The sequence below is a fragment of the Prinia subflava genome, chromosome 27 (genome assembly GCF_021018805.1).
Source record: "Prinia subflava isolate CZ2003 ecotype Zambia chromosome 27, Cam_Psub_1.2, whole genome shotgun sequence".
NCBI classification, from domain to species: Eukaryota; Metazoa; Chordata; class Aves; order Passeriformes; family Cisticolidae; genus Prinia; species Prinia subflava.
The window spans coordinates 2,379,356-2,394,448 of NC_086273.1; the positions used below are offsets into that span (position 1 = coordinate 2,379,356).

The window sequence follows — 15,093 nt, forward strand, 5'->3', positions numbered from 1 at the left end:
GCCCTAAAAAATTCAAGAGTCTCACTGTCCAAGCCATGCAAGTATCTTCTGTTTCAGTGGCAATCAGGATGCCATCTAGGTCTTGTAGCAATCCTCCTTTCCCTGGTGGGGTATCCCAAGACTTGAAATCATTGGCAAGTTGATTGCCAAATATGGTGGGGGAATTTTGCATGAAGTACAATTCGGCTGAGTTGAGTTCTTTGTCCACTTTTAGGATTTTCCCATTCAAAGGCAAATATCTTTTGTCTAGCTTCATGGAGAGGGAGGCAAAAGAAAGCATCCTTCAAATCTGAAACAGTAAACCAAGTTAGTTCTGGTGGTAATACAGTAAACAAATTATTGGATTTGCTACTATAGGATATAAATCATATTTTATTGACTGCTCTCAAATCCTGGACTACTCTATACTTTCAATCAGGTTTCTGGAGCAGTAATATGGGAATGTTGAAATCAGATTTGCATTTTCCTAACAGGCACCATTGCAAAAATATTTCCATTACCGTCTGGATTCCTTCCCTATTGTCTTTCTTCAAGGGATATTGTTTTACTCTTACCGCTCATTGTCCCTCCTTGAGCTTTACCTCTCCTGATGATGCAGTTTTGGCTCTTCCTGGCTTCTCTGTGGCTCACACAGCACACTTGGGCTATGATGTCTCCACTGATTTTTCCTTCTATGGGAACATCAACTGTGGCTGAGTTTCTCAGGTATCGTGGGCATGATATGCTCACAGATACCATTTGAGCTATTCCATACTAGGCCGAACTAGGCCTCAGGCCGGGGTCTAGTAGGCAGCAGAACGTTCAGCATACGTAGTAGCAGATAAACTTATCTGCTACTAGGAATGTGTTAAGGTATGGACACTCGCAGCATAGAGGTAATGGCACTAAATCTCCGTAGCTCCCTTAACCCTGGATTGTTTACATGCTTCTGTATGTCCACTGCCTATCACAGTGCACCTGCTAAATGTAAACGACTCACTCTGTATTTAACCGGCCATCTCGCGGAATAAAGCGGAGTACGTGCTGGAAACCATACTGGTTGGTCTCACGTCGCTCTGGCCCCCGGTCTTACCAGAGCTCGGCTTCAATCAACTAAAAGTAAACTCATTATTTGAATGTACTGTTGGGTGTCTACCTCCATGGGAATTTCTCCTTTTTACAAATCCGATTACTGCATTTAATTGTTCAAGTCAATCCCTTCCCAGGAGTGTGTGTGGTGCATTAGGCATATCTAAAAATCTGTGTATATCTATTTGGTTTCCCAATTTATATTTCAGTGGTTCACAAAAGGAAGCCTTTTCAGCTTGGCCAGTGCCTCTTTCAACTATAATATGATCTTCTCCCTCCTGTGTTAAATCTTTTTTTTTAAACCGAATATTGTGCCCCCCTATAAAATATAAATTCCACTTGCTTTTACTCCTCTCCCTCCCCACAATTTCCTTCCAATGGGTCAGTATCCATCCTAAAGGACTTCTCTTGGGCACATCGTTACTCTGCTGGCTCCCCATTGGAATTGTAGTTATTGACACAAGAGGACAGTCTTACCACAAAAAGGCTCTAAAGTTCTACTTGGATATGCTTTCAAGAGGATCTCTCAAACCTAATTACTCAGAACCAAAATTCCCAACACCAAAAATAAAATGCAAGTACCAAAGGCCATATATCCCACCACCTGTTGATAGAATTCCCGAACAAATACAATTTTGATAGCAGCAAGGATTATAGCAGCAAAATGATAGACAAAACTGACAATACCTTGGGTTCTGCTCGAGCTACCCCAAAGCTCACAGCAGCCACCCTGCGTGCTCAGCAGTAATGCCCTTTTCCCACCTTTCCAAGACCTCTTCCCAACCATCAGCGCTTTCTGTCAGACGTCTCTGACACGCTGCCTTCGCCAGGCGTGGGCGTTCCAGCGTCTCACAGGCGTCCCTGGGCCCTCCCTTCATTCCAGTCAAACACCCCTCACCTGCCCTGCAGAAGGTTCTTGTTGTCCTCCGCAGCAGCGGCCGGGGAGCGGAGGTCCTCCGGACAGACCCGGCCGCGGCTGGGAGTGTCCACTTCCCGCTGGCTCCTGCAGCCAGGCCCAGAGATCCGAGCCACGGCACCAAAACTGAGCTGCACAATGAGGACTTTGCAATTCAAACTGTAAAGCAGGTATGTTTTATTTCCAGCTGGGACGCACGGGGGATTTTCCACCATACCTGCGTACCTGGTTGAGACAGGTTTAAGGGTTAAATACACTCAGATCCCACAAAACCACCCCTCCCAGCCCGTCCATTCCCTGCCCACTCTCTGCCTCACACTTCATATTATAATTAGTCTTCTGAGGTGCCAGGGCTCTTGGTGGTTGCAGGAAGGGGTCTTCTGATGAAGTAAGAGGCCTTCCTCTGTTGTTCACTGTTTGACCTCTGCCTCTGGGCAGGTGCAGTGAAGGTTTGGCTCATTCCCAGGTCAGTTTGTTCTGGCCAAAACCAGAAGCCTGGTTTTTACTGGATTTTTAAGCCACAGGTTCTGTTTATTGAGTTTTCACAACACCTAAGTCTTGCTTTACTGAGTTTTCACAATATACACAATGTACATCTTATCTCTACAGCCTTTACCAAGCAACTAAATTCTTATGTGTTCTGTTACAAGTTATTTCTCTGCTTTTAAAAGATTGCTAAATAAGCTTTACATTTCTGCTTCCCCTCCATCTGCTTAAGCACATTAAATGTTTCTAAAATTCTGAATTTCATATATATATGTTTCCCATATCAAACTGGCCTATAATTACTAGGATCCTCCTACCCACTCTTCTTGTGAATGCACATCACACTGGCCAGCTTCCAGTCCTCTGGAACCTCACCAGTGAGCCAGGACTGTTGGGAAATGATGCAGAGCGGCTTCACAAGCTCATCTGCCAGCTCCCTCATCACCCTGGGCTGGATCCCATCTGGGCCCATGGATTATGAACATCCAAGGGGCTCAGCAGTTCTCTGACTGCCTCCTCCTGGAGAACAGGGGCACCATTCTGCTCCCTGACACCCCTCCATGATCCACACTGGGGAATGGCCAAATGAGTGTGGGGAATGTGGGAAGGGCTTCAGCTGCAGCTCCCACCTGATCATCCACCAGGTGATCCACACAGGTGAGAGGCCCCACGAGTGTCCTGAGTGTGGGAAGAGGTTTCACAGCAGCTCACATCTCCTCCTGCACCAGCAGATTCACACAGAGGAGAGGCCCTTCCGCTGCCCTGACTGCAGGAAGGGCTTCAAGCACAGCTCCCACCTCGTCAGGTACCAGTGCATCCACACTGGGAGAGGCCCTGCAAGTGTGGGGAATGTGGGAAGAGCTTCAGCACAAGCTCCAGCCTGATCTGCCACCAGAGGATCCACACCAGGGAACAGCCCTACGAGTGTCTCCAGGGTGGGAAGAGCTTCACCCAGAGCTCTCTGACCAGACACCAACAGAGCCACCAGTAAGGGAAGCCCTGCGAGTGCCCCGACTGCAGGAAGGGCTTTGTGCACTGCCCTGACTCCATCCCCCATCAGAGGACCCACACTGGGCAGAGCCCTGGTGACCACATTCACTGTGAGCCATGTTGGGAAGACACTGGGCTGGTTCTCCTTTTGGTTTGACCCTCATTTTCTTCTGATTTATCTCCATCCATTAAAAACATCTGAAACTGGATTAAAAAGAAAGAAAATTATCAAAGATGTGTATAGTTCCACCGTTTGAGGCATAATTTAGGGTTTGGGGATATATTCTGGAAGATTTGTGGTTCTTGGAAGATTTTGGGCTTTATTCTCCCTCTCTTTGCATTCCAAAAGCCAAGATGGATTGATCTGTCACCTCAAAAGGACCCAGTCCCAATGAGAACAACTCAATCTTACCCCAAAAAGCCTGAATCCCACCTCAAAATGGCTTGTTCCCACCTCAAAAATCAGTCCCATGCCAAAACAACTGAATTCCACAGCCTCCAGGGTGTGATGGGGTTGGAAGGAGATTGGGAGAAATGGGATCCAAATTTGAGAGTGTGGGATGAGGACTGTGTGGAGCTGGGTGGGTGGGATGTATTTTGATAGCAAAGAAAACCTGCAGAATCATTGGTTTTTGTCCTGTTCATTTTCCATCAGTTCCAATTGGTTTTTCAGAGTGCCACCTTCTCAGCTGATTGTGTTTGTGTCCTCCTTTCTTGCCTGCTTTTTCTCTCACAGTGCCTCTCTTGAGCCAGGGCAGCTCCCACCAAAGATCCTCCCCTGATTTATTTCCCAATCCACGAGCTACAACAACCATGAACTTAGGAAGGCTGGCAGTGAAATGTCACTGTAAGATCTTGCTTCACTTGGCTTTTGGCTCCTTGTGAAGAGCTTTGCCTTCAAGGGCAGAAACATCTTTTCTTGGCTGGGATCTGGGATTGCAGACCCTGGCAGTGTGTGCCATGGATCCCAGAGGGGCATTCCCGAGGCTCCCAGGGTGCTGCTCCTGCCGTGCCTCCCAAGGAGCTGTGCAGGGCCAGGGGACAAGGTCCAGCAGCTGTGCTGGTTCTGCAGTGCTACAACAGCCCCTGGTTCCAGGAGTTTCCACACTTTCAGCAGCGGTTCCTTGGTTCCAATGATGCCCTGCTGTGTCACAAGGGATATTTGGGGTCATCAAGTCCTTCAGTGTCACAATGGCCTGCCTGGTTCCATGAGCTTCCAGTGTCCACTGGACTCCTAGGATGGGCAGTGTGACAATGGACCATTGGCTCCGTGCAGCCCCGCTGGGGCACCATGGACTCCTTGGTTCCAGGAGGTTCCAGCACTGCCACCACGGTCTCCTTGGACCCACAGTGTCACAGTGGCCCAGTGGATCCACGTGGCCCTGGTGTGTCACAGTGGCCCCTTGGTTCCAGGGGACCCCAGGGTCACAGTGGGCTCCTTGCTTCCATGTCCCCCCTCAGTGTCACAACGGCCCCTTCGTTCCATGAGGAACACAAAAGCTTTGTAGGAACATGGAGCAAATCCTGCTGAACACACCTGGGAACATCTGTCTGCTTTCAAAAGAGAGGTTAAAGGTGAGGATGGCACCAGCAGCTTCCATCTGCAACAGAGATCCAGGGAAAGGACAGGGACAGAGAATTCAGCTGAAAGACTCAGAGAATTCTGCTCACAGAGATCATTTCTGCTCACACTGTCTCTTGCAGAAAGGTGACATCATTCCAGGCAGCCTGGACTGAGCATGTGGTTCCTGAGTGGGGTTTGTTGTTCAGGACACCTGCTCACGCTTTTCCATTCTTTCCTTACCAAGAAGAAAACTTCTCCTGGGCCTGTGTGCAGGCAGAGCCCTGAGGAGAGCAGGTGGACACGGTGCAATGGGCTGGGACATGGAGCTGCAGAGCTCAGGGGACAAGGTTCTGATGCAGGGCACAGGGATATCAGTCCCAGGTGGGCCATGTCAGACATGGTGAGGTTGGGGTGAGGAGCAGGTTGTCCAAACAGGGTCAGCCCTAAAGGGGCTCATCCTTCTCCATGCCCAGACCTCCTAAGGAGACATTCAGCATCAAGATCAGCTGGGGAATGCTTCTATCAGCTCTTCTCTGAACTGACAACTAAAAAAATACTCACTTGACTGAAGATAAAAGTAATGAGGTGCACTTTGAAATCTTCCTCCCCAAAAGAACTACAAATGGACTTCAATGAGCTGCGCAAGCCCTGAAGACTTGAAGACAATTGAAGGAAGAAAAAGAGCCCAAAAGGGCTTTCTGTATTTTCATGAGCCCCACAGTGGATTTGGGGCTGAGTCCAGGACCCCCAGGCACTGAGAGAAGGTTGCAGAAGCTGCTCAAGGAGTCAGAAGCAAAACTCCAAGTCCCTTGGAGCATCCCTGGGTCCCACTGAGGGCAGGGAGTGCCCAAGGCTGCGCAGGCACTGCTGAGAGCAGATCCTTGAGGGCAGGATTGCAGGGAGCCCAAGGCTGTGAGCAGGGAACTGCAATGCTGAGCAAGGCCTGGGCTGGCTGCAGGGAGCAGAAAGGCCAAGCCCTGAGCCCAGGCTGGGACAGCAGGGCCTGTCCCTGGCAGGTGGCTCGGGGCTGTTTGTGGGGCAGGGGGATGGCAGGGGCAGCAAGGACAAATGGCATCAACCTGTGGGACACTCCAGATCCTCATGGAACCAAGGGCCAGGGTGACACTGTGGGAAGTTGTGGAACCAAGGGATCATCACGGCACTGCTGGGGCCCATGGAACCAAGAGGCCGGGGTGACTCTGTGGGGCCTCATGAAAACAAGAGGCCACTGTGAGCCTGCAGGGCTGTAACACCCCAGAAAACCTAAAGGCTGGGGGGAACCAAAGGTTTCTTTACTTTCCTTTGCTACAAAGGAGGAACACCAGCCAGATACTCTCAACATGGACAGATACAAAGAATATTCTTGGTAGGAAGGGACCCACAAGGATCATCAGGTCCAACTCTTAAGTGAATGGGCCACACAGGGATTGAACCCACAACCTCTGTGATGAGCACCACGCTGTAACCAACTGAGCTAGGAGGTCAGAGTGACACAAAATTTTACTGGCAAAACACAGACAATCAAGGAACTTTGGCAATGGGTTTAAGACAACATCCAGTTCAACATGAAACTCTTATCATAGCATTAACATCATTAACTTAGCCCATTTGACCTAAAAACCTTTAACCCTTAAGATGATAAGGATTAACTCAAAAATGTTCCAGGTAAGTAGGATTAGAAGAAGAAATAGAGAACCACACAAAGACAGCAGATCTGTAGAAAGACACACATACAGGTACCAGCTGCTCGGGTTCCAGCGTCGCTCACAGAGGAGCCCCAGGAGAAGGCAGCAATCAGAGCATGGGCTGGCCTCGTGCTCCGGCTTTTAACCCCCTGGGCCTCCATGGGCCCACCCCTTAGGTGGGACTTCCAGTTGCTTGTCCAATCAGAGCCAGGGTAGGCAGCAGCTGCTGTGTGATTGATTGTCAGCTCAGCCAATCAGAGCTGGGTTAATTACAGCCCTGCTGTGTGATTGACAGCTCAGCCAGGCTGGGGGCAGGGCTCCATCCCACCACAGACCAAGGCCTGGCCCGGCCCTGGCCCCACACGGGCATTCCGAGCATCCCAAGGCGTCTCGGGACATCGATCTCATCCAGCCTCTGACAGCGACCACAGTGACACTGCGGAACCTCATGGAGCCATGGGTCAGTTCTGACAATGCGGCTCCAAGGACACCTCGGTGACACTGCGGAACCTCATGGAACCAAGGGGCCATTGTGACACTGTGGTGCCTCATGGAATCAAGGAGATCATTGTGAAACTCGGGGTTCCCTAGGTACCAAGGGTCCGTGGTGACATTGTGCAGCTCGTGGTGTCACATTGGAGCCACTGTGACACAGCAAGGGCACGTGGAGCCGAGGGGCCATTGTGACACATCAGGGCTTTGTGGAACCACAAAGCCACTGTGACACTGAAAGGCCTCATGGAAGCCCGGGGCCATTGTGACACTACAGAAGCAAAAGGGAACATTGTGACACTCCAGGGCCTCATGGAACCAAGGAGAGCATTGTGACACTGTGGGGTTCCACAAAACCAAGGAAATATGGAACAGGTCTGGCTGGCTGGGCCTCCTGGGGACCACCTGACAGGTCTGGCTGACCTTGGCATGTTGAGGGCTGCTCCTCCTCTGCCCCTGGAGCACTGGGGCTCTGGGCTTTCCTTCCTATGGGAGAGAACTGTCCTTCTCCTCCAGGGGCCCATGGCCAAAACTGGGATTCCTCCTCCAAATTTCCTGATGTGCAAAGATTGTTCCCAGATGAAATCTGTCAGGACAGACAGATCTGGCAGCCGTGGCCACCGGGGGCCACCTCTCATCTGCCTTTGAGAAACTGGAACCATATGCTTTTCTTTCTTATGGGAAAAAAACATCCATCTCGACCAGGCACCCATGGTCAAAATTGGGAATCTGCCTCCAGAGTTCCCTATATCCAAGGGTACCCCTCAGACAAAAGCTGCCAGGACTGACAAGTCTGTCTGGCCTTGGCTTCCTTGGGGCTGACACTCATGTGCCTGGGAAACACTGGGGCTCTGTGCTTTCCTTCCTACTGAAGAGAACTCTTCTTCTTGTCCAGGCAACCACAGCCAAAATTGACATTTCACCTCCAAAATGCCCTGTGTCCAAGGACAGCCCCTAGATGAAAGGTGCCACTAGAGACACCGGCTGGCTCGGCCTAAGGGTGGCCACCTCTCATCTTCTTCCAAAAATGCTTGGACCACGGTTTTTTCTTATAGGAAAAAAAATCCATATTGACTAGGTGTCCATAGCTGAAATTGGGATTCCACCTCTAAAATTCCTTACATCCAAGAATTGCTCCCAAGAGAAAGCTGCCAGAGCACACAAGTCTGGCTGCCCTTGGCCGCTTGGGTGTCCCTCTCACCTGCTTCTGAAACACTGGGGCTCTGTGCTTTCCTTCTAATGGAAAAGAACTGTCTTTCTTCTCAAAGTGTCCATGGTCAAAACTGAGATTCCTCCTCCAAAATTCCATCTGTCCAAGGATTCCTCCATGACAAAAGCTGCCAGGACAAACAGGCCAAGCTGCCTGGCTTGGCCTCCCAGGAGCCAGCTCTCTCCTCTTCTGCCTTTGAATCACTTGGGCTCTGAGCTTTCCTTCCTATAGAAAAGAACCGTCACTCTTATCTATGTAGAAATTGTTGAAACTGGGATTCCACCTTCAAAATTCCCTATATCCAAGGGTTTCTTTCAGACAAAAGCTACCAGGACAGAGAGGTCTGGCTGGCCTAGGCCTCTGAAGGCCGCCTTTCATCTGGCCCTGAAACACCAGTGCTCCATACTTCCTTGCCATTCAAAAAACCCATTCTTCTCCTCTGGGTGTCCATGTCTGAAATTGGGATTCCACCTCTGAAATTCTGTATACCCCAGGGTTGCTCCCAGGCAAAATCTCTCAGTACTGTCAAGTCTGGCTGGCCTTGGCCTCTGGTGACTGCCCCTGCCACCCTGGGGCTGGGTTCTTTCCTTGCTGTGGAGATCACAGGGACACTGTGGGGACCTCATGGAACCAAGGGGATCCTTGTGGCACCCCTGGACCCCATGAAACCAAGGGGCCACGGTGACACAGCGGGGCTCCATGGAACCCAGAGACCACTGTGACTCTGTGGGGCCTTATGGAACCATGGAGACCATTCAGAGCCTTCAGGGCCCCGTGTGACCAAGGGGACATTGTGACACCTCAGGGCCTCATGGAAGCAAGGGACCATTGGGACACTGTGGGGCCTCCTGGAACCGAGGGAACATGGAACAGGTCTGGCTGGCTTGGCCTCCCAGGGGCCACCTGACAGGTCTGGCTGATGTTGGAATGTCAAGGGCAGCCTTTCCTCAGCTGCTGGAGCCCTGGGGCTCTGAGCTTTCCTTGCTATGGAAAACAACCACCCATCTTTTTAGATGTCCATTGTCAAAATTGGTACTATTCCTACAAAATTTCCTATATGCAGGGGTAGATCCCAGAAAAAAAAACCCTGCAAGCTCTAGCTGGCCTTGGCCTCTGGTGGTCACCTCTCATCTGCCCCTGAAAAATTTGGGCTCTGTTCCTTCCCTCTATGGAAAAGAACCAACCTTCTTGTCCAGGGAACATGGCAAAAATTAGGATTTGGCCTCCCAAATTCCATACATCCAAGGATTGCTCCCAGACAAGACCAGCCAGGACACATAGGTTGGCCTGGCCCTGCCCTCTGTTGATTTTCCTAGAATATGAGCAGAATATTTTTAATTGCAAACACCTTGGAGAGTGCCCAGAGATCTCCCAGGGTGGGGTTTGAAGGCCTCAGGCACATGAGCACTACATAGCGACAATGGAGCTCTGTGCTCCGTGCATCCTTTGGAGGCTGAGGACAGTGGAGGAGAGCCATGAGAGTGTTTAAAGAGTGGTTTCAGAAATGGTGGATCCTTTTCACCTAGTGGAAAACAGCCAGAGAAAAATGAATTAATGCAAAGGGCAGCTGGAGAGGCCCAGATTGGACACAAGGAGAAAGGAATTTCCCTGCCAGGGCAGGGCTATGGTGCAACACATTCCCCAGCAGGAGTCTGGAGCAGCCCAAGGCTCTGTGTGCCCAGGCAGAGGCAGGCAGGACGCAGAGCTGTCAGCAAAGGAAGGGCCCAGCCAGGTGGGGCAGCCGGGGGATGACGACAGCCTGCAGGGACAGAGGCGCAGGGCATGGACACCGTAGCACAGCCTGGGCTGCACAGGGCACAGGCATGGGCAGCAGCTGCAAGGCCCTGACACAGCCAACTCCTGCAGCACTTGGGCCATGGCTGCTGGGCCTGGGCCTGAGGCATCAGGAGGGGACAAGTGACCCTTGCAGGCCTGGGGCCTCATTGCCTCCTTGTCCCTGCTCAGCAGCCTGGCAGGGGCCGCCCCATGGTGCTGCCCTTGGCATTGCACATCCCCACATCCCAGTGGCCCGGGAAGAGCCCTGAGCAAGGAGGGAGGGACAGGATCTGCCTTGGCAGGGGCTGGGGCTCAGGCCTTGGCCCTTGGCATTCCTGAAACACATCCAGGTTTTCATCCTTCGTGGGGCTTCAGGATCAGTCTGATCCCACCTGCCATAGGGAAACACATCCAGGTTTTCATCCTTCGTGGGGCTTCAGGATCAGTCTGATCCCACCTGCCATAGGTATTCCTGAGTAGAGGGTACCGCTAAGTACCTCCTGTCCAAGTACCTCCTGTCCAAGTACCTCAGGCAAAGCTCCCAGGCAGAGGCAATACTTAGCAAGCTCATTTCTAAGTGATTTCAGCTCTTAGCAAGTTCAGCTCTGACTGATTTTCAGCTCATGAGCTTGCTAAGCGCCTCTGGCAGACGCAGGGAGAGAGAGGAGAAGCGCTGTATGAGGTTCCACAGATGAGTCTTTATTGGCATCCTCTGCAAAGGGTTTCAGGGACAGCTCTTCTTCTGAACTGGGCAATCATGGGGTTTATATAAGGTGTAAAGGTTTAGAGAAATGGTCCAATGGTATGAGTCAGGGTAAAAGTGACCTATTGTCTTACAGGGAGATAAGAAAGGGTCCAAAGGCAGGAGAGGGGTTACTTGGTCCAGTCACCATGACTTTGCATTTCTTTATCTTAGGCAACTGTCACGATCCGATGGACGGTCATGATGGTTCGTTTTGATTTCAAAGTGCAAAAAGAGGCAAAGAGAACTTAGTTCAAGTAAAATAAATGTATGTTTATTGATACACACAATATGCAATAGAAGAGAAGGGAAAGAAAGAGAGAGAGAAAAGAGGAAAAGGGGGGTCACAGCTACCAACAGCAGAGTCCTCGTGATGCTGGAGCCAATAGACCGCCTTTGCAGTCCTCGTGGTGTGCCAATAGATCCGTCTTGTCCATTGGGGAGGCCTCAGAGGCTCTCCTTCTCAGGGTGATTATTATAATTCTTTTTCAAGGCGAGGGGCAACAGGCCAAGGAGGAGGGAGAGACCTCACGAGCACCGCAGGTTTTCTCCCACAGTGAGGGAACAGGGCAGGCTGGGCTCTGCAGCAGGTACAGCACAGTCAGTCAGAGCAAACACGGCCCAGGAACCGTAACAGCCCCTCATTGTTCCTGCACAGGTCTCTGAGGAGGCGTCTCGGTCCAATGGATGCACCTGCAGGGAGAAACCTGGGTCCCACCTCAATCAGGCCAGAACTCCTGTGCTGCAGCCCAGGGTCCGTGGGGGTCTCAGCCTCTGACAGTCGTGAGGCAGATGAGGGATTTTCAGACTGACTCTTACACCACCCTGTGGCTCACGATTGTCGTCAGGAGAGCTCCACCAGCCAAGTTCGTTGCGTTGTTCTGAAGTTTTCAGGACTCATTGTCAGTAGCATACACCGGAAAACAGAGACAGGGGAGAGAGAGAGAGAACAAGAGAATAAAGGGAGAAGAAGGGAAAACAAGAGATGTAGAACTGTGATTAGTATTGATTATTAAAAATCTCAAAACAAATCACAATGATAATACTTCAAAATGAATTCCAATAATAATCAATATTGATTAATAAAATTCTTAAACAAATCATAATGATAAATGATTCACAAATTCAAATAATCAGGACAAAATCTTAACAATATTAATTCAAAACAAAATCATGATAATACTAATTAAGACAATTTTTAAATATTCAAGGCAAAAGTCATAAAATAATTTTTTCACATAAAAAGATTATGGTAATATTAATTAAAACTATTTCAAATAACAAAACAGAAATCATTGTAAAACAATTTTCAAATAACATGAACAAATTTTAAAAGGGATCATAGCAAATCACACAAAATAAAAATACATAATTAGCTTAAAAATATGTATCTCTAAGATTTCTTTACCTTACTTAGGCAAAATCCATTTCACAGTCCGTGGCTATGGCCTACTTGTAAAGTTTGTCTTGTGTCAACATCTCTAAGTACATCTATAGGAGGGGGTATGTGCACTAAATTGTGTGCATACATCACAGAGGTTAACTGTTTCAGCTGTTTCATCACACTCCAATTCATAAAGAATGAGATTGCTGACAAAACAAAGCCAATCAAAACTAAAGTCAAAAGAACAACGATGGGATGAGACAAATTATTCAGGACACCCTTAGCTGTGGGGGACCACCCAAAGAGAGTATCCATCCACCTGTGCTCAGCATCTCGCTTTACTCTTTCCAGAACACGGTGGATTTCTTCGACATTGTGATGGACAGTTATCAAAGTCTTTTGTCCATTTTTCTTAATGTTCTCTAAAATCCTAATTAAATCTTGGTGAAGCAAGAATTGCTTTGTTAAAGTGAGGTTCATCCCAATCTGGGCAGGCCATAGCTTGTGGACTAGTGTGTCATTAGATTGTAGAAGCTGATAAGACGTAACTGGAGCTGAATAGGAAAAATCACAGGCTGTGATTTTGTTAAAGTTACAAACACAAAAATTCGAATGGTTCTTAGTTTCTAATATAACAATTTCTATGCCTACTACATCACAAGCAGTCCTAGAGCATGCACATCCATTGCCTATATACACAAGAACTGTTTCAGAAGTCTCATTAGGACGCATTTCAAAGTGACAGATATTCTGTTCTGTGTCTAAACAGATGTCTCGAGCTACAATTTCATTACTTTCACACATAAACCCTTGTTGTTCTTGGACAATCAGGACTCTAAGTTAACAGTTTGCCATTTTTCACTGACTTGGCGGGCCCACTCCCTGTGCTCGAGAAGACAGAGAGTAGCTCCATTGTGGTTCAGTCCTAATGCAATGATGGGGAATATTGAATACACTGAAGCATTGCTGATAGTTAATACAAAAGCTGTAGCTCTGTTTGTTACTGAGTTGTAAGTGAAATTCATTAAGTTCCACCAGGATTGGAAATCTCTTCCAAAATCATTGGCATTATCCCAACTTATTTTTCAAATTTCAGTACGAAAAATACTTTCTTCATCTTCTCTTATAATCAAGACAGCCACTGACTGCATCGACAATTGAGCCTGGACACAGCTGAGAGCCAGAGAGACATTGTTTTGAGTAACACCAAATGCATCAATTATCAATTTGTGGTCATTCACATTTATCTTTTCCCTGTTTGGTAATATGTTTGATAATAGCCACTGAGTCGACCCCAAGGCCAATAAAGATGACTGTAAAGGGTGCTGTAATTTGGTCAGATCTCTGGCTAAGGCAGCCAATTTGTTCATTAGTACCTCTGATTCCCAATCCTGTTCCCACAGCACTGGTAATGTCTCTTGGCATGCGTCTCTCAGGGGGGCTGTGCCTTCCCAACCATGTCATCCATCCTTCAAAAGAAGTTTGCAGGAAAGGTGAACAAGCAGGCTGAATTTCTGAGACATTAGTTTGCATCAATAATTTAACTTGTTTGAGAGACCATGCCGGATTGAACAATATTTGTTGTTGGCCTCTTTTCCTGATTATATATGGTCTAATATTAAAGATTCTCGTGCTTAATACAACTGGTGGTTGTGCTTGAGTGTTACTACTGACTGTAACAGGTTGGGCTATGGCATTTATTTTAAACTTAAAAGAAAGCCCTTCATCATCATGGGCCCAAAGGCAAACTACCTGCACAGTTTGTGTTAATGTAAAGTTATACCAGCAATCCTGTACACTAGGGGACGTCCAAACCCTTTCATGCTTATTTGCCTGGTCTGTTGAAACAGTAATTTGGATTGCCTTGTCTTGGGTGGTTCCATTAATCATCCTGCATCCTACACTAACTCCTTCTCCTACTATCCCTTGCAGTTGCCACATCCTCTCTGGGTGCTCCCATTCCCACCTAGTGTACATCTGATTCTCATGCATAACAACAGTTGATAAGTTCAGGCCCTTCACATTTCCCATGGATCCAGTGAAATGAGTAAAAGCCTGGGACCAAGGCCATTCAATGTCAAATGGGTCAGGGGAGCTATCAGTGCCCTCTGCCCCTTGGGAAGTGACTGAATGGCTGAGGGTGCTGTCAGTCCCCTCTACCCCTTGGGAAGTGACTGAATGGCTGAGGGTGCTGTCAGTCCCCTCTACCCCTTGGGGTGTGATTGAGTGATTAGAGGTGCTCTTAGTCCCTTCTGCTATTTGGGGTGTGACTAAATGGTTAGGAGTACTCTCAGTTCTTTCTACCTTTCGGGATGTGACTGCTACAACCGATGTGGCTGCTGTACTCAATATAGGCTTAGCTTTAGCGTTTATTCTAAATTTATGAGCTAAGCCTTTCAGATCTAACTTGTTTGCCAAGTTATTATGCAAACTACATGATACATCAATTGTTTTGGTTAAGATAAGATTATGACAACAGTCAGTGGGTTCATTTTTGCATTCTTTTGTAATTACAACATTATGGGTCCTGAGATCATGTCCGTGATGCCAATTTAATGTCATGATCCGTTTAAGGGTCGTGATGGTTCGTTTTGATTTCAAAGTGCAAAAAGAGGCAGAGAGAACTCAGTTTTAGCCAAAAATCAATGTATCCTTTATTGATACCCACAATCAATGTGTGATAGAGGAAAAAGGAGAGAAAAAGAGAGAAGAGAGAAAGGAGAAAAAGAGTGGGTTGTAGTTACCAACGGGACACGCGAGTCCTCGTGACATGCACCAAT

The 15,093-nt window shown here is 48.4% G+C and overlaps 1 protein-coding gene across 1 annotated transcript in view; it reads left to right on the forward strand.

Annotated features, from left to right (window-relative positions):
• The first annotated feature begins 649 nt into the window (after positions 1-649).
• LOC134562336 (zinc finger protein 664-like) overlaps positions 650-15,093 on the forward strand; it is a 455,591-nt gene continuing 441,147 nt past the window's right edge. Inside the window, 4 exon segments of the mRNA XM_063419714.1 lie at positions 650-705; positions 1,899-2,154; positions 3,115-3,292; positions 3,295-3,447. Of these exon segments, the coding sequence (XP_063275784.1) occupies positions 650-705; positions 1,899-2,154; positions 3,115-3,292; positions 3,295-3,447 (643 nt within the window).